At 34.0% G+C, this 22,608-nt stretch overlaps 1 protein-coding gene across 2 annotated transcripts; it reads right to left on the bottom strand.

Annotated features, from left to right (window-relative positions):
• Nucleotides 1-1,963: 1,963 nt before the first annotated feature.
• On the bottom strand, nucleotides 1,964-22,235 carry LOC128556181 (uncharacterized). Of its 2 annotated transcripts, none has more exons than XM_053540324.1 (2): nucleotides 22,079-22,235; nucleotides 1,964-9,826 (listed from the first exon to the last, which is right to left on the bottom strand). In XM_053540324.1, exon 2 carries the CDS (start codon nucleotides 9,818-9,820, stop codon nucleotides 7,772-7,774), a length of 2,049 nt encoding a protein of 682 aa, XP_053396299.1. In that variant the 5' UTR covers nucleotides 9,821-9,826; nucleotides 22,079-22,235; the 3' UTR covers nucleotides 1,964-7,771. The 2 variants fall into 2 exon arrangements, with proteins under 2 accessions (XP_053396299.1, XP_053396300.1); XM_053540325.1 differs by lacking the exon at nucleotides 22,079-22,235 and adding an exon at nucleotides 20,678-20,902.
• Between the last annotated feature and the right edge of the window lie 373 nt (nucleotides 22,236-22,608).

A 22,608-nucleotide genomic window follows, 5' to 3' on the forward strand; every position in this document is an offset into this window, starting at 1 on the left:
CATATCCAAAGGAATTTCCTTAAATTGCGTCATAAGTCTGGAAAAGAAATAAGTCAAATAATTCCACAGGTTCGGGACTTATTGCTGATGTTAAGTTTAATGGTTTACAATCTAAATGCCTGATTGACACGGGTGCTTCTCTTTCCATCATATCATTATCTTTATGGAACAAACTTCTAAACTATTCAAAACATAACTATCTGAGACCATACAGAAGTAAAATCAATTCTGCTCAATTCATGTCATCTGTTGATGTAAAGGGAAAGACAAAAGTTTTATTGAAAAACAAGGCATAAAATGTATTTGGAATGTTGTAGTTGCTAACATTAATATAGATGCTATTCTTGGCTTAGACTTTCTTAAAACTCAACACTGTCAAGTTGATGCAGTATCTGATACATCAATAATACAAGGTAAGAGATGTAGTCTAAGACAGGTTGTTTTTCTGGCTTTACATATGTTCGGAAAGGTCGTACTCGGGTACATGAAGAAAAGTCATCAGAAGTGTAAGGTCGAAAGTAGGTAGATGAACGCAAACGGTTTGGAAATGTTTTGTCCACCGGTAAGGAGAATCTTCGAAAATCCGCAATATTTCAGGACCATGATTTGCATTGTGCTCAGAAATAATATCAGTAAAAGATTTGCGAAAGGTCGTTCAAGAAAGTAAAGTATCTATCAAGACATAATAAGTTGAAACATTCTGGCATATCTGAGAAAGATGTTTTTGATTCATCCATACAAGGTATGAAAAAGCTAGAATTTTCAACCTTAATAATAGAAAGTAAGGTAGAAATAACAAAAGCATGTTCAAGGTTGCTTAATAAAAATGTTGTGGTGAAGGTAGAAACCAGTGTTTGCGACACTGAACTATCGTTTCAAACAAGCGTATTGACAGAAACCCATAGGAGAAAAATCATCAGTCTGCTATCTAGACAGTGATTCAGAAGGATAATAATGTAGTAATTTATTAGAGTATTGCTACATGTTGAGACAGATCTTTCTGTGTTATATGCTTTGAAATTATAATAAATGAATGATTGTAAAATGAAGTCAAGCGGGACGCTTGGAAATAAGAGGCGTGGGTAATGTCGCGAAATTGATCTTTTCCGCGCTTTACGTGCCTTTTGGAAATTAAAGCAGGATTTTGATCGTCTGACTTATTCTTATAAATTTGCGAAGAATTTGTTTAGCAAATAACAGTAAAATGTATGTTGTGTATGATCTAAATATCATCAGAAATTGGTAATCTTACCTCGATGTAAATTGCAAGGTCCAGATGGAAGTATATACCGGTAAAATTGTATTTGAAATTATTCATATAAAGTGGTCTATATCAAAGTCAGAGATATGTCCGTATACAAATGAAGTCATATGGCCATATAAATATACTTTGCACATCCGATTTGAGCAGATCGTCGACAGAATTTGAAGATTGAACATCGAAGATATACTGAAGAAAAATAATTAATAATAAGCCATAATTATTACTGGGAATTTGGTATAAATAGTTTAGGCGAGACTACCTCATATGTGCAGCTTCGTCTCATCTTTGCAGGGTCCTGTTGATAACTTTATTGTTATATAGGTCCGGGTCGCAGTATAAGCTGATGGTTTAAGGGTAGTGCTGAACCTTTTTAGTGTTTGAGACATTTGATTTGAAACAGAGTTAATGTTTGGACCTAGGTGGATTTCGGAACGGTCAGTCCCTCATCCTTGCAGCGTATGCTTATACTCGAAGGGGTTTCCAATCCATAAACTCATTCTAGGTCGAGTGGTTCGTGACGAGGCGTTGAAACGTTCGGTTTGAAACATAGCTGGTATAAGGTCATAGATTTACGTTGTTTGATACAAGCTATTGCACAATAAGGACCACTTATTGAATTGATTATCTACCTGATTTTTAGTCGATTTATGTTTCAAACAATCATTTACGAATCATTGGTCAAACTAATAATAAGCAAGGCAGCTTGAGAAAAATTTATTATACCAGTTTTATATAATCAGAAGCAGATAGCTTACGAAAAAAAATTATACATATATTCAGTTGACGAAGTAACGCTCGGTACACGTGACACTAATGCCAACCAAGTCATATATTAAGGAGTTTTATTGTCTCATAAGTAAATGTTTCTGGGATCAACTTTATTACTTCCTGTATATTACATGAAAAGGCACTAAATGAGGATATATTTAACTGCTTTATATTAACAATACGTAGGAACTACATATACATAGCAGGCTATATTATGTCAGTAAGCGAGTGTAAGGTCATTTGAAAGGCGAGCTGAAGCCAACCTTCACCGTCGTTTAACCTAAGAGGTATTTTATATCTGGTTGAAATCAAAACGAGGCAAAATTCGATATTAAAAAGTTCTTGTGTAGGAATTTCTAATCTATCGTGCCAATTTTGTGCAAGTTTATATTATTTGTATTTTTTGCTTAACCATGCTGATAGGTTAGTATTACCAACACTTTGTTGTAACCAGGCATAAATAAATCTAAGGAACTCAAACAAATATTTAAGCAGTGAACACCAGTTTACCATATTTGGTGCATTTTCTATGTCACCATTTAACATTTTCTACACAAGAGCTACATATCTATTTTCACTTGGAAACAAATTTTATGTCCAGTATTTAATAATGTTATAAAAATGTATACATTTAAAGTAATCTTTCCAAATTCCCTTATGACCATAAATGAAATCACTCTATGTAGTTTTCCTGACTCGTAATGTCTTGCAAAATTGAAAATGTCCTCTTTCAATAGATAAATCTTTTTAAAATCCATATACTTTTTACTGCTATAATTCAAATAGGTTCAAATAATTTGTCAAATAACTCTCTCTATATATAAACATATAAGTAAAATTGTAGAGGTTTTTGTTTATCTTAAAAACTGCTTTCTGTGCTTGCTCAGCCAAAGTGCTTTGAGGAGTGCTCAATGAACTACCACACGTAAAAACGATGTCTAGTCTGTAAATGTATTAACAATATCTGTTATCTATCAATTATAATAAAAAAGCAAAATTTCTAGTTATAACACTTCTCTTAAAAATCATTACTCTAGTGACGTATTGATTTTCATCTTCAAAGTTGTCTATACCATCAGCATATAGCAACAAAAACACCTTAATCATATGAACTTCTATACCTTGAGTACCACTATGAATAAATACACTTTCAAGATCGTTAATACACATTCATTGAGAATAACATCGGAGACAAGGACTCCGAGCATACTAGAAAACTCCTCACCAATGTTTTATTTGTTACAAATTGCAAGAATAACAAATGTAAAAAATTTAGGCTGGACATACAACTTTTTTACACCCAAAACATATTTTGACAAGCACTTTGATCTTATGCTCTGCGAAAGAAACATCGTTAAGATACACTTTGTCTGTTTTCTTTTAACTGAAAATAAACGTGTTGTTTATTGACTAATTACCAAAATAAGAACTGAAACACACTCCACAACGCTATAACATTTTAGTCTAGACTTTACTGGCTTAGACTGGATAATATTTAAACAAATTCAAACGTAGACTTGTACCTTTGATTTTTCCTACATACCTAGTCAAAAGCGCTTGAAACAATTAACAGTTGCTTCTCTTGATTTAACATATGGCTTATTAGTTCATTCAATACAAAAAAAAAAACGTTATTTGTTGTACTTATATTTGGTCTAAAAAGTGGGATATATATCCTTAGGACACCGGATACATTTTATGCAATCTCGCCAGGCACATGTATGTTTTTGACAACACAGAAAATCACGTCACGTGACCTTCGGCTATTTCCGGAAGTAAAGAAAATGAAAGTAGACATGCAAAACTTGAAAACGAAAGTCGCCTTTAAATTGGTCGATAGTCAGGGGTCACGCGCAGGGGTCACCCCGTCAAAATGTATGCGCGTGGACTGTTTTTTTGTTTTGTTTTTTTTTGCTAACGGGGAATCAATTTTCAGCATTCTCTAATGATTTGAAAATACCTGGGCTTTAGCATGACATGTCAGCTTTTCATCTACGAAAAAATATTTGAACTCGAAATAAACACAAATCCCACAGGGCTCCGTCACGGAGCAAGGGTACATAGAGATTTTTGGAACTTTGTCAAATCGCTAAAAAGGTCCTTTTTGATGTTGTCTGAAAGCGTTGAGAGCAGCAGACCTAGACATTTCAGAAATATTTTCAAAATGAATTTCGTGTAATAAATGTTGATTCTACGGAAGCGTAAAAGGGCCATCAGACGCTATACGTTTTATCACGTTACAGGTGCGGAAAGGATATGCTTTATTCTAACACGACCAGCAAATAACCTACATACATGTAGAGCAAAATATATCTCGGATTATTATGCAATAAACCACTCGCGTGCAATGACGTCATCCGATCCAGGTGCGTAGCACGGTCGTAAAAAGTAGCTACTTTTTTTTCTTACACTGCTGATACTAGTATGTCGTGTTAAAATCGAAATAATAAGTTCCCAAGTGTGATTTGTCGTAGAATAAACCGAGTTTTTCGTTCTTATGCGAAATAATATTTCACTCAGGCCTACGGCCTTCGTGATATATTCTTACGCATAAAAACGCAAAACTCGGGTTATTCTACGACAAACCACGTTTGGAAACTTATTATTAATTAAACATAAACATGATAGTTTTTGGCCCAACAATTACGTCAATTAATTATTATATGTGTAAAAAGTGTACCTATACAAAGAAAAAAAGAAGAAAAAAACACAAAGTAATTCCACTTTCCTCACAAAGCTATCATATTTTATAATGGATCGCCTCCATCGTTCTTTCATAGGCTAATACTGACATTTGTATAATATTTTTCTTAAAAAGAGGCGATATCGATATTATTTTCAAGGTTTTGTATACATACAGTTACATTGGAATAGGAAGATCACTGTTTTATCTGGGTAATCCGCTCTAAATTCATCATTTAATCTATTTTCATTTCTTGATAATTTGAAACAAAATAAGTGTTTACATCACTACATGTACTGTGCCAAACCTAAAATTACAACTATTAAGGCAAGAAGCTGATAAAATATCAGCCACATCAGCTTCAAAATTGTCTATGTTTGGTTTACATAACACATAATATATGAGATTACAATAATAATTAAGTATTTCATGTGCAGTAGCTGGCTATAGTAAGTTAAAAGGAGAGTTTAAGAAAATCGAGCGTTAGCGATATTCTTACAATATTTGTCCCGAGCTGGCTTAATTCTACATTTCAGATGTTAAACTACGTTACTGCATACATATCTCATTTAGACAGGGCGCGGGGAATTTACATCGGTACACTGTAATGACGTCATGACGCTGTTGACGCGGATAATAGTATAGTGTTACGTTTTAACGTAACGTTATGCTATTTTCTTAATGGAATTCTGTACATTCAAATCAAGTTGGGTTTTTTTGTACAAATAGAATGTGTTTATAACCTGATTTAGATTCCTGCTTTTTTTTTAGATGTGTGCCCATGATTAAATAGAACCGCACATTGCAAGCTGATTTCAAGACATTTATTTATCGCAATTATTTAACGTGTCGAACGCGAATGTTTTCATATCTTTACGTTAACGTTTTCATTAATTTACAAACAATTGGCAATAACTCATAAAACTATCTTCATTTCCGTATTTTCGTATACCGTGTCCAAGAAACGAATAAATAGAGACTATCAAGCTGCTGTCTTGTAAAGTCAGTCGAAGTTAATCAAACAGGCAAGAATACCATGAAGTGTATATTTGTATCGAGAAATATACTGTAAGCTATAAGGATATTTATTTATATACCGTTTTGACGTTAAAATGGAAAATTACTACGTAAATCTACAAGCCTTTACAACTTTGAATTTAGCAGGCTGGCAGATCGGTGCTGTATTATATTAGTAGACGTTGAATGTGCAATATGAAATACGTTTTACACAAAATACTTAAAAAAACATAACACAAAATAACTAAAGAAAATTGTGTCCCACGTATTATTCTCGCATACCATTTTCATGTACATACTACAAAATCTAAGATGTGGTTCAACAAAAACGTCTCATTCCGGTTTTGTTCAAAATTAATATGACAGGAATACGTTATAAAAATTTCCATACACGTTTTTATTGACATCTAGGCAACCTCCGGCTAGACAGTGCTATGAAACATTTTTTCTCCATCCTAAAGAAGTAGACAGACCGACACTAAGTTATTTTGTTTTCTTTCAGTTTCTTTTACTTCGTTCGCATAGTATGTAAAACATGGTTAGTAATGCACACATATCGAGGCACACTATGATAGCAAATAACTGTCATGTAGAAAGAACAATAGGTCAGCTGGTTTGCAGCTTGCCTGTGATATTGCTAAAAAGCAAGGAAATGCAAAAAAGTACTAGCGTGATACCAATACGTCGAGACGGGTCGAAATTAAAGATATGACTCAATAAAACAGATGTGATATTATACACTTAATTTGATTAAAACCAATACTAAACTACTTGTGTTACACCAATTTTCTGGTGAGCAACTAACGGTACTCTTATAAAACAGCAGTACAATTTTAAATGACACATTTACAAGGATTATGAAACCATAACATAAATAAACGGAGAAGACGTACAAGCACATTAATACAAGAAAATCATAAAAATGCGCAATGAACTCAAAATTGTGTCATTTGGAAATATTTTCATGGTTTGAGTATGCACTATCCGTTGCGTTTGTATTGAAATAAATGAGGTCTAATCAGAATGTTCAAGCTAGGCTAAAACTATTTAAAGTGTAAGTGTTCCTTATAAAAAAGGTAGTGCAAGGTAAATTTAATATAAAAGCCATCCATAACACACTGAGGGAAGTTTTAGAATCGTGCGACTATTTACAAAGATATTGCAGGTTGAAATTTAAGAAAATTGATGACCACGTGGAAAGCATACTTCTTTAACATACTGCGAACCATTACTTTAACACAAACACAATTATACCCATTTAGATAAAATTCTTTGAATGACACTTGAGTTCAATATATACAGTATCATACTTTTTTCAATTCTAGTTAGCAAAAGTAAGTAGAGATACTATCTTTTCAGTTCAAACAAATCTAAAAATAAATTTAACCAACTATTTTGTTTGTTGCTATGTAAACAAACTGGCTTCTATTCTGAAAATGTATCAAAAAATTCATACCGCTTTCATTTTAAACCGATTGTTCTATTATTGTCTCTGTAATCGATTTAGACAGAGACGTTGCCTTTCCCTTAAATAGTATGTGATCTTTGTGTTTAAACCTAAATGTGACTTTAGTGTTAGGATAAATGTGGTTTTAGTATGCAGTCCCTATTAACCAAATATACTGTTAATCTGTGGTCTCCATTATGGTGTGACAAGTTAACTGCGGTGAACCCAGCTAAAATTTGCAAATAGTTTTTTTTCTCAAGATTGTTACTGCTCGGTAAGATATCTGGATACAGGAAATTTCAGTTGACGTTATATTTTGCAAAGTAACTGTCAATTATCCGACCAGTTATAGCGCAGACCAACAGGTCTGATCCACTCAATGATTCGTGTATAAGTATTACTGAATGCTAAGTTTGATGACACGAATTTCGACAGTAGTGTTTTCAGGACAACGCTTGTAAATGTAATGTTAGTTGGAGAATGTTATTCCTTTTCGGTTTATATATTGAATGCAACCAATCGAGTTTCAAGTTCATGTGAGAACCTGTACAAAACTTCAGTTCTCTTGAATGTGATACGCACTCCAAATTCTTTACCTGCTTAAGGATGTCAGGTACATATTCAAAGCCAGAATATTTCCATCTGCTTTTGTACTCGAGAACTCTTCGTTGCACAGTGGACACTGTGCGTTCGAAATGGTTCCTCTGAATTCTGTAACCTTTGATGTCCGTGTGCACTTTGGACATGTGAAGCATGCTTCTTGGAGTCCTTTAAGTGATTTCATCAGTTTGTCAGCAACTTCAGATCCATGTTTACGGTAACGTTCCTTTTCTCTATCAGACAAATCATCCTCTCTCCAGTAAACGTCAATAAATTCTAGATTAAGAACCTCTGCATTCGCAACTCTGAAGAAGCCAATATCAGCAAAATCTTCTCCCCACGAGTTCATCAAATAAAGACATTCGCTGTTGTAACTTGTTAACACAACAGCATGTCCAATAGTAGGGTCATGTGTCCGCCTACTGATATCCAGATCACGCTTTTTCAAAATACCTGTAGGATTATCATCGTAAAACTTCCGAAACGTTTTCCACTCCTCGTTGGTTAGTCGGTACTTGGCTACAACTGGACGTTTTGCTGCAATAGCCCCCATTGCTTCGTTTATGTCAACCATCCTACAATTCAAGCGATATAGCGGACATACTTCATTAAGTACAGCAAAGGTGTTTGCACCCTCAATTCCATGCTTGTTTATCATATCCGCTCGAAGCTCTTCAAAGCATGGAACACCGTCGTCTCTACCAAAAATTCTATACATGGCCAAATGGAGAACGGTTGCAGAGGCGTTTGCATAACAGGTACCCCCTACTTGCATAGGTGCTGTGATGCTGTCATTCTTTTGGTTGATGTACACATCAAGGGAGACTGATACAAGCAAATCTGACAATGCGTCTTGGCTATTGACGACATTCCGTGCCAGACTGCACACATTCTTCAAGTTGTCTGGATGATTAACATGCATAAACAATCTGATCTCGTTGTTCGTTATATCAATCTGCCAACCTTGTTTGATGAAAATTGCCCTGGTTATCATCTCTGTGGACTGGATTGTTGAGCTTAAATCAAACAAAAACTTCGCACCATCTTCCCAGTTTTCCCGTGCAACGCTATACAATCTTTTAGGCTCAACTTCAGAACATCTGGCAATGTAGCAGCTTACAACTGTAACATTGTCTCTTTTTAACATCGACTTGATGCTATCCAAATCTCCTGTGTCTCCTGGCTCACCATCAGACATTACAAACAGCAATTTACTTGGATTTGGGTACATTCGCCGTGAAAGCAAATGAGATGCCATATTTAGCGCAGAATATAAAGGTGTGCCTCCATAAATATACGGCTCAACGATCTTCAGTAACTCCTGCGCTCTCTCAGAAGTAAGATCTCTTTCGTCGATACATCCGCGAATAACATCAGCTGCGTCGTGCACATTGTATACAGATCGATTACTGACGCCGATTGGTTCATATGTCTCCATCGACTTCGTTACCAGACTTTCGATGTCACGTACTGCCTTGTTTGCAACGATTTCGATGTCGTCAATAGTTGCCTGGCGAAACGAACTTGCAACGGAAGACCACAGGCCTTGAAATGCACCTGCTATTCCATCCCAGTCACGACACGCTTCCGGTAAGTAATCATAAACAAATCGATTCGTAAAAGCTCTGTCTGATTCAAGTTTATCGAGAATTAAACGCGCCTCATACTCAGAAACTGCCCGACTTACAACATACTTATCCGCCCATTTTCTTATCGTTCTGGCACCACTGTTTTCTAACACCAAAAAAAGACATTCAATGGTATTGAATGACGCTGGACTCCTATCAGCGGTTTGGCCAGGGCTCACTTTGTTCTGAATTTGTTGAATTGTTCCGATAACATCAAATATGTCTTCGCCTACACTAGCCCCGACACCAATTGCAAAAACTTTATTATTTCTTGAAACATCATGTTTTACCACATCATCAGTCACGGTAAATATCGACTTTGCCCATGTTCCCCCTTCCTCATTTACGCCATCACCAATACTGCATTCCATAGAACCCGATACATCAAGAAGAATTCCAGAAAAGGTAGACATTAGTAACTGAAATAAAAAAAAACATGCCTTTTACCATTTTTATTTCTAATAATAATAATAATAGTAGTAGTAGTAGTAGTAGTAGTAGCAGTAGTAGTAATGTTTTTTTCGTGTTATAACATCTGCAGAATCCCGAAGGATTGGTTGGTACCAACGATTCCCGAGGGATTCTGAAGATGTTATAACACGAAAAGAACATGCGCTAACGCCATTCCAGCATAAAACGCGTAAAAACCAGGTAAATAATTTCATTAAATTTCCATGAAATGCGCGGTAAAGTCTACGTTGTTTTTTTTTTCAAGTTGATGTCATTTCCTTTTGAATTATCCGTTTTGGGGCCGTAATACGTTTACGCTTTGCCACGGAACGCGCATATATATATAACAGCACGTAAGCGCAACACACGTTTTTTCTCCTGTTAAAACACCCCGAAAAGTGACAATAACAGCAATTTTATGCTAGAATAATAATAATAATAATAATAATGATAATAATAATAATAATGTTTAACAACTAGTTAAGTTTATGACAATAACGCTATATAACAAAAGGTGATTTTAGAATAATTTAATACAGTTTCTTGCCCTTAATCAAAGTTTGTTCAAATTATTTCGATTCTTGGAGAAAAAAAGCAAGTCAGCTAAAAATAGAAAACACTCCGAACATCCGAACAACCATTTCCTTAACATCACCCTCAGTTTTGAAATGATTTATCGAAATCGTCTTTTGGGTGACCCTCTATCAAGAATGTTTTTAATTATTCTAATTCGCCCATAAACACTAGGGTCGGAGGGCCTGATCACTATTCCATCTTGGTATGTACTTGGAACATTAAAATCTGACTGTAAGAAACTGCTCGCCAGATTTTAAAATAATTTCAAGACAGCTTTTATGACCGTTTACCAGATTGTTCAATATAATAGACAATTTAGGGGGCTTCCGTGGCCGAGTGGTTAAGGTCACTGACTTCAAATCACTTGTCCCTCACCGATGTAGTTTCGAGACTCGGGGTGTTGAATTCTTTATATGAGGAAGCTATCCAGCTGGCTTGCGGAAGGACGGTGGTTCTACCAAGGTGCCCGCTCGTGATGAAATAATGCACGGAGGACCACCTTGGGCCTTTCTCCACCATTAAAGCTGGAAAGTCGCCATATGACCTATAATTGGGTGCGACGTTAAACCCAACAAAATAAACGAATAAATGGATCATATTATAATAGCAAATATAGACAAAGTCAGCATGTTTAGACGTAGAAATTTGATTTTGGTGCTTTACGTAAGAAAGTACAATGGACATTTTCAGTCAGGTCTAGATTACCATAGCCCCATTACATGTATCTGTAAGGAAGAGTAAGTAAGATCGTGTGATCAAACCATTTTAACTAGATCGAGGCTATTTATTCTAGAAAAAGAGTGCCAGAATGTCACATTAACGCCCGTCACAGCAAATTATTTTACACTAGCACCTGTATTTGCAAACTGAATTTTAATTCTGTGGTTGTGTTGTAATTCTTGGAGAATATCATTTCGAAATGACCGATTTAGAAATAAAATACTATCATGTGATTCAAACTTCGGCAATTTTCAATAATTTAAGAGCCATAACTGTAAAGAGACTTGCCCACAGTGACTACTTATCGAACAGGAGTACATGTTACAGTAAAACATAATCTGTTTAAGTTTGTAGACCGCAAGCCCAAACAATGACATATCCAATTCTAACAGCCAGGTTAAAATGTTTCAAGAATAAGCTATTTATAGTAGCATCAAAGGGAAGTAAGTTCACAAAAAAGTCTGTTTTTTTAAGTCCACAAAAAATCCTTACCAGGCAGAGATGCGTTAAAATACACCTAAAATTGGAAGTAAACATCTATGTTGTACAACAGAAAAGTATACATTTTAAGATATTAGCAAAATAACAAATGGCGGATTAGCTGTTTTGTTGAGCACATATTCTTTGGCATTGTGAAAAAATACCTGGTGAAGAAAACACTCCGGGATATTTATATGTCTTCACGAATTCAGTTTATTGTTCGCTTAAAATAAAGTGATTATTCTGTAGTTTGTTAGTTTTGGTAAAATAATTTAGTATTTTATAACTTATATCAACATTTCAGTTTCGGCAATAGAAAGCAAAATCATTTAAGCTCTTGTTGAAATCTTTGTCGCTATCGCTAATAACAACAGTGTCATATGCGTAAAGTAAGACCAATAGAAATACGACTTATTCTGAACTTCAGCACTTATCCACGCTGTTTCTTAAAAAAATCTTACTTATTTAAATATAAAGAAAACAAACCAATAAAGTGAATTTATAACCCCCGCCGAATAAGTTGTTTTGTGAACGAGGGGACTGTATTTTGAAAAATATCTAATTTCCAGACATACGCAAGTTATGTACATAAGGACCCTGCAATTGTTTGTTGGTTCCTATCTTTTAGACAATCAAGGGGAAAAATTGTCCTTTAGTGATCTATATATGTATTAAGTTTCATGAATATCCATCAATAGGTAACTTTGTTTTTGCGGGAATTTATGAGTTCTAAAACAATTAAAAGGCAATAACTCTGCAATAACTGAAGTGACCCTAATTAAGGTAGTTCTGCACGCTTGATAAACCGGAAGTGATGGCGTAACGTCATTTATCTTGAAAACATAGAATAAAGCCTGGATTCGGCGTACGGAAATGAAAATAATTTTATGATTTAATCGAAACCTGTGAGTAAATTTATTACAATGGCCTTGTTGCTATATTTCTAAAGTCAAAATATGATATTAAAACATATGACACGTTATAAAATTCAAAAAATGCCTTAAAGTTAGCGTGAAATGTCCGGTTCACTTTAATCTTGGTCAAATATCTCAAAAATAAGCACACGGACCTATAAATTTTATTTCACCAAATTATAGGCCGTGTGTTTATTTACAACTATGAGAAGTTTCATCAATTTCTATTCGCGAAATGTTATGAAAGTTATGATTTTTCCATAGACTCCCATTATGAAATATTGTGTGAGGTCCAAATTTTTCAAATCAGTCTAGCAAAAAATCAAGCATTAACCCTTTCCTTTTTATTTCTAGGTATATTCTGAAGTTTTGAAAAATCAGAGTTTAATCAAATTCTACATTGTAGAAAATATTTCGATCCAAACGTGCAGAACTACCTTAAATATAAGCATACACCACCGCCTTATAGTTATCTATATTTCTATGAAATGCCATGAAGATCCGTCAATGGATTACTTTGTTATGTGTGAATGTATGAATAAAATAATTAAAAGACAACAACTCTAGTTAATGAAGAGATCCTTATGAAACTTTAGATGCACCACCGCCCTATAGTTATACACATTTGGATAAAGTTTCATGAAGATCCATCAATTTACTTCGATACACTCAAGAAAACCCCCAATTCTGTATCAAATTAAGGGGGAAACACTACCTTTACTGAGTCAATAAGTCAAAGGAGATAATACTATTTGTGAGCAAAAGTCATGTGCTAATCATTCATGATATGGGGTTTAGTCATTCTAATGAATAATAATTTTCATTTTTTAATATAATATGTAATAGTGAGTAAAGTCAGAGGCGTACCTGGATGTTTTTGAACTGTACGCCAGATAGACGAGCAGCATAACTATGAGCCAATAGCAATGCTGCGAGTGTGGGGTAGGTGACACAGAGAGAGAGTCTCGATTGGATTGTGTAAGGATATTCTGTTTTTGTTGTTATCGTTTTTTAAATCATCATAATGTTTGAATTTCATGCATGACTTCTACTTCCGCATTTTGACACGTTTTTGATAAATGCGTCTACCCCATACATTGCGAATGTGTCAGGTTTTATCAAATAATCATTGATATATCTTTCTCACATCAAAGTAAACATTTTCTAGAAAACGTAAACAACTTTTTTTTCTGAAGTCAATGGGAAAATAAAACTACATGAGAGCAAAGGTCATGTGCTAATCAGTAATTATTTGGGGTTTTGTGATTCTAATTAAATATGAGCAAAGGTCACTAACTGCTAATTCATTATTATTTGAGGTTTGGTGATTCTAGCTGAAATACTTTTCGAATTATAAGCAAGGTGAAAACTCTGCTTTTACATGGTCAAGGAAAATAATACCAAATGTAAGCAGAGGCCATGTGCTAATCAATAACTACGCGAGGTTTGGTATTCTAGTTTAAATACTTCTTGAATTATAAGCATTTTTCATTTTGAACGGATGGACAAAACAATATCCCTCCTGGCTCTGACGAACCCGAAATATCTTTCAAATATAATATCAAAGATCTGAGCATTTGTCAAGACACAATACTTTGTTTGTACATGTGTTATAACATTACATTTCAATGTGCATCCCCCTCTTAAAAGGTTTTACTCCATAAACCTGATTTCCAGAATTATACTGACGGACGAGAGATCTACAAGACAAAACCAACAACATTTTCTTGCCTGATCTTAACTTTTTATTAAATTATTTAGTGAAAAAATATGGACTCTCGTTGAGTAATCAGCTCCATACCACCTGATTTTAATGTATCAATGTATCATAGTGTTATCATTTTTTTTTAATTTTCTCATCTCATACTTAAGTAACTAGTATGTGTCTGTAGCACACAGCGTGTGCCCCCACTGGTACAGTTTTCACAAATAAGGGGCAGTCCTGTACGAAAAAAGAACCTGTTTTACAACTGTAAAACGTCTGTAAAAGACCTGTATTTTGAAATTACAACTGTAAAAGACATGTAAGTGGAATAATGATCAGAAATACGGTTCAAATTTTCAGGTGTAAAAATATGAAGGTCTCAATTTACAGCTGTAAAAATTTTACTGTTGAAAGTTACAGCTGTAAAATGGTCATGTCTCAAAATTACAGCTGTAACATTTTTGGAGGGAAACATGAGTATTGTCAGCCATCTTTAATGCATTTTGGCGGGATATAACTGAAATTCACACAGACATCACATCTTGTTAAATTTTGGAAATTAAAGCGGTATAGAGTAAGTAGAGCTACGGATGTTTAATTATCTATTATAGTTGTAAAAGGACATGTATAAGTACATACATTAACTATTTACTCTATACTGGAAGCTGATAAGTTTAAAAGAAATAATTACAAGATTGTCATATGTTTTCATGACTGACAAAGAAAGTTTTAAAAACAAGATCTGCACATGTAACCTACTTTGTATCCTACTCTTGAATTTTGCAGTTGCTAAACTGTAATCATACCACATATACTAGATCATATACCACATGTACTAGATCATTTATTTTGCCATTTTCATAGTAATTGCTACCTTATTAGAGAATTGCAATTCATCCTAAAACTTTTTGCACCTCTACTTTCGTCCCTTAAAATAATGCCCTCTGTTTCAACACCTATAATATTTCTACAGCTGTAACATTTGGGTATGTTACAGCTGTAACTTTTTCATTTTTACAGCTGTAACTTCTTTTTACAGGTGTAGCTCATTTGCATATTTCGAACTGCTTTACAGTCGTTTGACAGCTGTAAATTGAAATCTACAGCTGTAAAATCAATGTTGTTATATAAAATCTACAGGTGTAAATTTGGAATAAGTATGACTGTTATTTTGAACAAAAATACAGGTCTTTTACAGCTGTAAAATTTCGTACAGGGTAATTCAAATGTTTGCAGTCTTAAGCGGGTAATAGTTTCAACAAACATTTTATAAAAAGGATTCATTATTCTAGGCCATTATACTGTTTGAAGTATGAACATCACAAACAAAAATCCACTATTGTTGCTATTTCAAGGGCCATAACACTGTAATAAGCGCTAAGATTCTTAAAAGAATACCAAGTGTGCAAGGTCAAATGAGCCGCACCATGAGAAAACCTATATAGTGCATTTGCGACTAGCATGGATCCAGACCAGCCTGCACATCCACATGTCTTGTCAGGATCCATGATGTTCGCTAACGGTTTGTCTAATTGCAATAGACTTTGAAAGCGAACAGCATAGATTTTGACCAGACTGCGCGGATACGCAGGCTGCTCTCGATCCATGCTGGTCGCAAATGCACTGTTGATTTTCTCATGCTGAGGCTCAAGTTATGATAAAGACTCATGCAAAGTTTCAAGAATTCACTTCAACTTCTTCTTGAGTAAGGCACGTCATTAGGTGAGAATGTGCACATTTGACTATTTCAGGAGCCGTAATTTTAAAAATAGAGCGTGGAACCAGTCCAAAAACGAGGTTCGCAAGTTATATCATGACTAAGACGTGTACAAGTTTCCATCAAGGTGAAAATGTATATTTCAGGGTCCATAACTGTGGAAATAGGGGGCGGGGGCAGACGAAAAATAGGAAGTGCGCAAGTTTATATCATGATGAAGATTCATGCAAGGTTTAATCAATTTAGGCGCGTCACCAGGTAAAAATGTGTAATTTGACTATTTCAGGGGACATAACTCTTGAAATAGGAGGCGGATGTTGACGAAAAATAGAGGTTGCGCAAGTTCATATCACGACAAAGACTCATGCAAGGTTTCATCAATTTATATGCAACACTTTTTTAGCTATGCGCGTCACAAGGTGAAAAGGTGCATTTTTTTACTATTTCAGGAACATAACTCTATAAATAGGAGGCGGAGCCAGGTGAAAAATTTGACCCGGTCCAGGAACTGGAAATTTCTGAGATGCTCTTGAGTGTCTCCCACCTGACTAAGAGGCCTGTGCTGGTTCTTCCCAGGAAAGACGGTTTCGCGTGTATCGGTGCTAAACACCAGGCACGTTAAAGAACCAGACAATCTATTCACAAAGAGCTAGGCTAAGCTAGCCGGACAAGCCTGTATCTCAGCCCTGTGTCGCTGCGTTTGCTATATGTAAAGCGCCTTTGAACGTGTTTATCATGAAAAGGGCGCTATATAAATCTGGTATAATAATAATAACAATAAAAAAAAAGAGGTGCGCAAGTTTATATCATGATTAAGACTCATGAAAAGTTTTACCAATCTTTACCAAATACTTTTTGAGCTAGGCGCGTCACAAGGTGAATTCAGGGACCGTATCTCCATAAATAGGGGGCGGAGCCAAACGAAAAATAAGTAATGTGCAAGTTCATATTATAATAAAGACTCATGCAAGGTTTCATCAATTAATATCAAATACTTTTTAAGCTACGTGCGTACATTTGGGACGGACGTACGGACGAAATCAAATCTATATCACACCACTCAGGAAGGGCACAAAATGATTACCCAAACAGCTTTAGATTCATATTGGTGTATAGTTATTTTGTGCTACATTTGTTTCTATAGAATGTTTTAGCCATAGTTCGGTCAGAAAACGTGTCAAGAATTTTGTTGAGTGATAGCATGGGTAGCATAAATATTTCGTTCTTTTCAAATATCATTGATATTATTATCTTGGCATACTAGTATTATTCATATTCCAAGATAATATCGAATTAGACCAAGTATGGCTATATTTGTATACGTGTAAAAATATTTAACCATTGCTTCATAACTTTCTGTATACCTGATAAAAACTTTAAAACAGAGACAAATTCATATTGAATGCGACACGATTGCTATTTGCAAGTAATCCTTTTATATCTATACTTTTAGACACCTTCTTCAATTTGTCTGTCATTATGTTACTGTCATATTGTCACTGTTACCATTTAAGTCATGATCATACTATTCTTGATACTGGTTTATGTAGATATCCTTAGGACTATCGGCACATTTTTTGTACAACTCTATTCAATTCAATTTTATTCAGGCATAAGATCCAATTATAATAAAAATACAAAATCACACAGAAATTCAAAATTAGAATTAATCAATATACAGTAAACCCTTATATGTTTGCACTTAACAAGTATAATTAAGCTAATACATAAGTATCAGGGGGAAAATGATGATTTTTCTGCCCGCTCCTCCCAGAGTGCCAGTTTGGACTGTGTTATTTGAAACATTTAATATTAATAGCCGGTTAAGCTTAAGCTAACAGTTGGTTAACTTGCAAGGTTATATGTCAACATTTTAGAAGACTTTGAAAAACATATGTACGAACTGAGGACTATAAACAATAAAACGTCTTCACAGTAAAAGAAAAAGGATTATACTAATCTTTTCAATCAAGACAAATATTTTGATTCAAAATCAAACCGGCGGTTAGTTTAAAAGCTGGTTAAAGATTCAAACAACTGAACCCTGATTGTTCAGCAGTTGCTAAAGGCTACACAGTACAGCAGCTGTGTCATACAATACTTCATCAAAAGTAATAACAGTAGTCAAACAATAACGTGGAAGTCTTGAGAAAGGTGTGCTGTTACGTCCATTCTACTAGATTACAATAATCTATTTTCGTCTTCCGATTCCGAGCATTTCTGATTAATCGGACCGGAGAGAGATCGAAATCAAACCGATTTATCTTTCTGCTTCAGCTGTCCGATTATCATCACTTGTGCAATTATAAAACAAATTGATGGCATGAAACACGATATTGATATGACGTACATATTCACTCCTCCGTGTTTCAAGTTTTTTTTATGTTTTATCAATAACTTCTCAGTATGCAAATAAAATAAACTTGCGATCCCATTTCGTTATCAACAAAGACACATGATCAAAACTGAATTCTCATATTCAACTTTGTAAAAGGAGAAGGAATGGACGTTTTAAATCATCTATATCTTGCAATATATTATTACTTCAATGGCACATCACACACCATTATATTAGCATATCAAAGGGTTTGTTACGGTTTTATGTACAAATGGCCTAAAATAATGAGTTAAAAATTCTAAAACATTAAATTAAACATTTTGATAGATAAATAACGCTATTAAATCTACAGACAAGTATTTGAACGTAATGGTGAAAATAACGTTATCTAGTTGTTTCGTCACTGACGACGTCATTTATATGTAAAAATATATAACGCTCGAAAAACAGTTGCTTTTGCAATTAAATCAAGAAATAAACAATATCCTTAATAGATAAACTTTTCGTTATTTACATTTTAATGCGGAAGGAAGAGTTACCTCTAGCACTTAACACAATTTGTAAACTTTACCGTTTGCGGATGCTGAGTATTTTTCGAAAATCTGACATGTTGTCAGCCTTAGGCCTAGACTAGATATGTTTGTTTGCTTATTTTGGGTTTAACGCCGTTTTTCAACAGTATTTCAGTCATGTAACGGCGGGCAGTTACCCTAACCAGTGTTCCTGGATTCTGTACCAGTACAAACCTGTTCTCCGCAAGTAACTGCCAACTTTCCCACATGAATCAGAGGTGGAGGACTTAAGCTAAATATCTTACTATCTTACTAAAATGAAATTCAATGCATTCAGTCCATTTAACAACAGCCGTTTGAAGTATGAAGATATCAAAACTATATTGACAATTTCTTTATTGAATATTACTACGAAACAAGTGTTTAATCCGATAGGCCTAGACCCTACAGATTCGTAAATGATAATTTCTACCCGGTTCGGCGGTAAAGAGTAAAACATTAATTAACATTTTGACCGTAACTTAGTCAAAATTGAAATATGTTTTAAGTAATAATTTACTGTACTTGTCATGTGTCGCTTTCAGAACACCATAAATTAGAAAATATATGCGTGGGTTCCCCGTAGTTTGCTAGCTACAGTGATGTTAACGAAACATGTTTTTGCACACGTTTTCATGCATTTAATACCAGCTTTGATAAAAATATATACTCTAGAAGTTTTATAAACTATTTACAGATTGTTAATATTTCATCGAAGCAATCAACCATTCATTCGATTTATCATTGATTTTAATGAAACGGCTTAAATTTCAAAGTCAGTATATTCTTTCAATATAATACAGATTTACATAATTTTGATAAATACACATTTGAGTGAATTATCTGAAATGAAAATGTCGACAGTCTTAATACTTAAGTTTTACGGATGTTGATGAAATGCATAGAGGATCTTACATTGAGTGTATTTTCTTACTGAATTTATTCAACGTGTTAATTAACATAATAAAACCAGAGTTTTATCATTAATTTTAATAAATTTAAGGCAAGTGTTTCTATCTCGTTCTTATAAGTGAATCTTTGTTAAAGAATATCCAGCATGTCATTTTTTGTACTGAATAAAATTTACAAAACGACTCTTTGGAAAATCAGAACACAACCAAGGAAATAACGGCAGGCTTGTTTTGACTGAGTCTAAAGACATGTACAACACACCGAACTTCCCCTATCAACAGCTTAAACGGAGTTCTCTCATACAAATATTAGATGAACATGTACAGCTAAAGTGTGTGTTAAGATAAAAAATATGTCGGAGGTGAAAATATGTCGTAACTTCCGGTAACAAGACCAAATTCAAACTGTTATTTAGCAAAAAATGTAAATCCAGGAGACTTCTAACCAAACTACACGACTAAAGATTGGTGAATGCATTGAAATAAGACACTGAGTATATAAATGTACATTAAGGGAAGTTACGACGTCTGCAAGATCGGAAAATAACAATGATTGAAACTCCTGACATATCCGAATATTTGAAGGCGTTCGATACGAGATCTACTTGATAAAGAGCTATTAATTGACATTTGATATAGACGTTTGATACAGAAATGAATGTATGTAATGGGTCCAAAACCAAAGCGTAAAGTAAAGTGTCCTAACCAGAAGCAAATCGTCCTCTACAAAAGGGACAGGTACTTCCCATGACGAAACAGTCAGTCAGTAGAAAAAATATAAACATACAAAAAAAAAAAAAAAACAATAAACAAGTCAAAACACATAAGTGATAACAAAATCAGCAAATCTATGTTAAATTCAAACCCAGAGATAGAAAGCGTAGATAATACTGTGAATGAAACAATACATTCCGAAAGTGAAGTCTATACACAGGCTGTAAACACAGGAAGTTCTACCACACACATGGCAATGCTCTGACCAGATTTGTATAGTATGGGTCCATCAATGATACCTCACATGGTAACACCTATACCACTCTTGATGACATCTCCTCTTGCTAAAAGACATAGTAGAATATGAGAGTAGAATATGAGAGTAGTAAATGAGACTCTATATCAAATAGAAAATAGCTGTCTGATGATGATGATGATGATGATTCATCAAGAACTGCAGATACAGTAGTAAAATAGTTGAGTTGCCTGTTTTTGTAATATAACAGAACATTGTTCAATGTTTTGCTTAATAATGATGATAATGATGTTGGTATTTTTATGTATAGCTGAAGCTGAATGAATGTAAATTTTTATGCATGAATGAGAATTTATCATTAGTATTTTCATATACTTAAATTATGCGGGCGAGCTTAATATACCTTTAATGAATGAGCTCAAAATATTCAGTGCTGAATCTGCACGAAATAAATATTCTATTTCACATATTCAGAAATAATACCACACCATCAAGTTAACGAGGAAGAGAATGAAAATAATTTTGGCTGTTAAAAATAGTTCCATGATCAGCTTAATCAATATATAAATATACAAAGATGTCCTATATAGTACATTTAAATTGTTTGCTTCATTGACAATATATTCGATCACGTGCTTGCTAATACAGCCGCATGATTTAAGTATATGAAACTACGTTAATACCTATACTTAGTATATACTTTGAATAACGTTTGACGTACGTCAAAAAAGCGCATTTATAATTGAATCTTTTTGGTACAGATAGTCAGGATGATAATCGACGTATAGAAGGGACAATTTTCATTTCTGATTTTTTTTAAAGCTTTGTAATTTAAAAGGTTGAAACTATTAGTGATTAATTTTCAGCAATTTGCACGAAAGACCATTTTTCAATCTAAACCGTACCAAGTGCTTTAGTACCAATGTCCCGATTTTCACGGATGTACGAGCGTTTTTAATTTGGATATCCGCCATTTAGAAAAATATGTTTCTTTGAATATATCTTTTTAACAAAGTTATGCAAAAAAAAAGCTAGTTATTGAAATATGGCTTTTAATAAACCACTTACAAAAAATTCTTCTTTTTGAAAAAAATAAACTTTTCCCTTTTTTGCCGAATTTGCTATTATTTTGTATTAAAAGCAGCGAAATATTTTTAAAATCTTAACAGAACATTTTTATAGATTTAAATACGATTTTCCATTGAAAAAAATGGGTGGGGTAATTATATCAACATGTAAAAATGAAAGAGAAATGTAACATTAATGCTTATATAGTTCTGATATCACCATGTATTCATAGTACAAGTATTTATATTAAATTCATATATATTAAACTTACAGTCAATGTGATATATCCACGACTATGATCACTTGGTCTTCAACATCCACTGGAATTAAATTTGTGATACCGATGGACTTATATGCAGTCCTTCGAAAATCGATGTTACCTTGAGAATTATCATATGATGATTAGTAATAACCAGTATTTACTTCCTTTTTAAAGGAACATTTCATTTCAAAACGTAGGGATGTATCAAATGGCGGCATGCAAAGTTTGAAAATATAATTTTGCGTACACAGTATCTTAAAATTTACATAAGTTACATCGCAATATTTAATCTTTAATTTATGATCCTGGAATATTTGTTGTCAATGTAATAACAATATTGACGTATAAATAATTTAATGATGTGAAATTATCAAACTATATGTTACCCTACCCACTTTATTTTAACAGATTGTTTCCTTATTGAATATATTTGTTTCGTATAAGCTATACCGTCGAAATATACGAATATCACCATATTCAAATAGTGTTGTGGCTTTATGTGTGCTTCACACTATCTCAGTGTGATGTATACATGTCAA

This window comes from Mercenaria mercenaria, chromosome 4 (genome assembly GCF_021730395.1).
Source record: "Mercenaria mercenaria strain notata chromosome 4, MADL_Memer_1, whole genome shotgun sequence".
Classification (NCBI taxonomy): domain Eukaryota; kingdom Metazoa; phylum Mollusca; class Bivalvia; order Venerida; family Veneridae; genus Mercenaria; species Mercenaria mercenaria.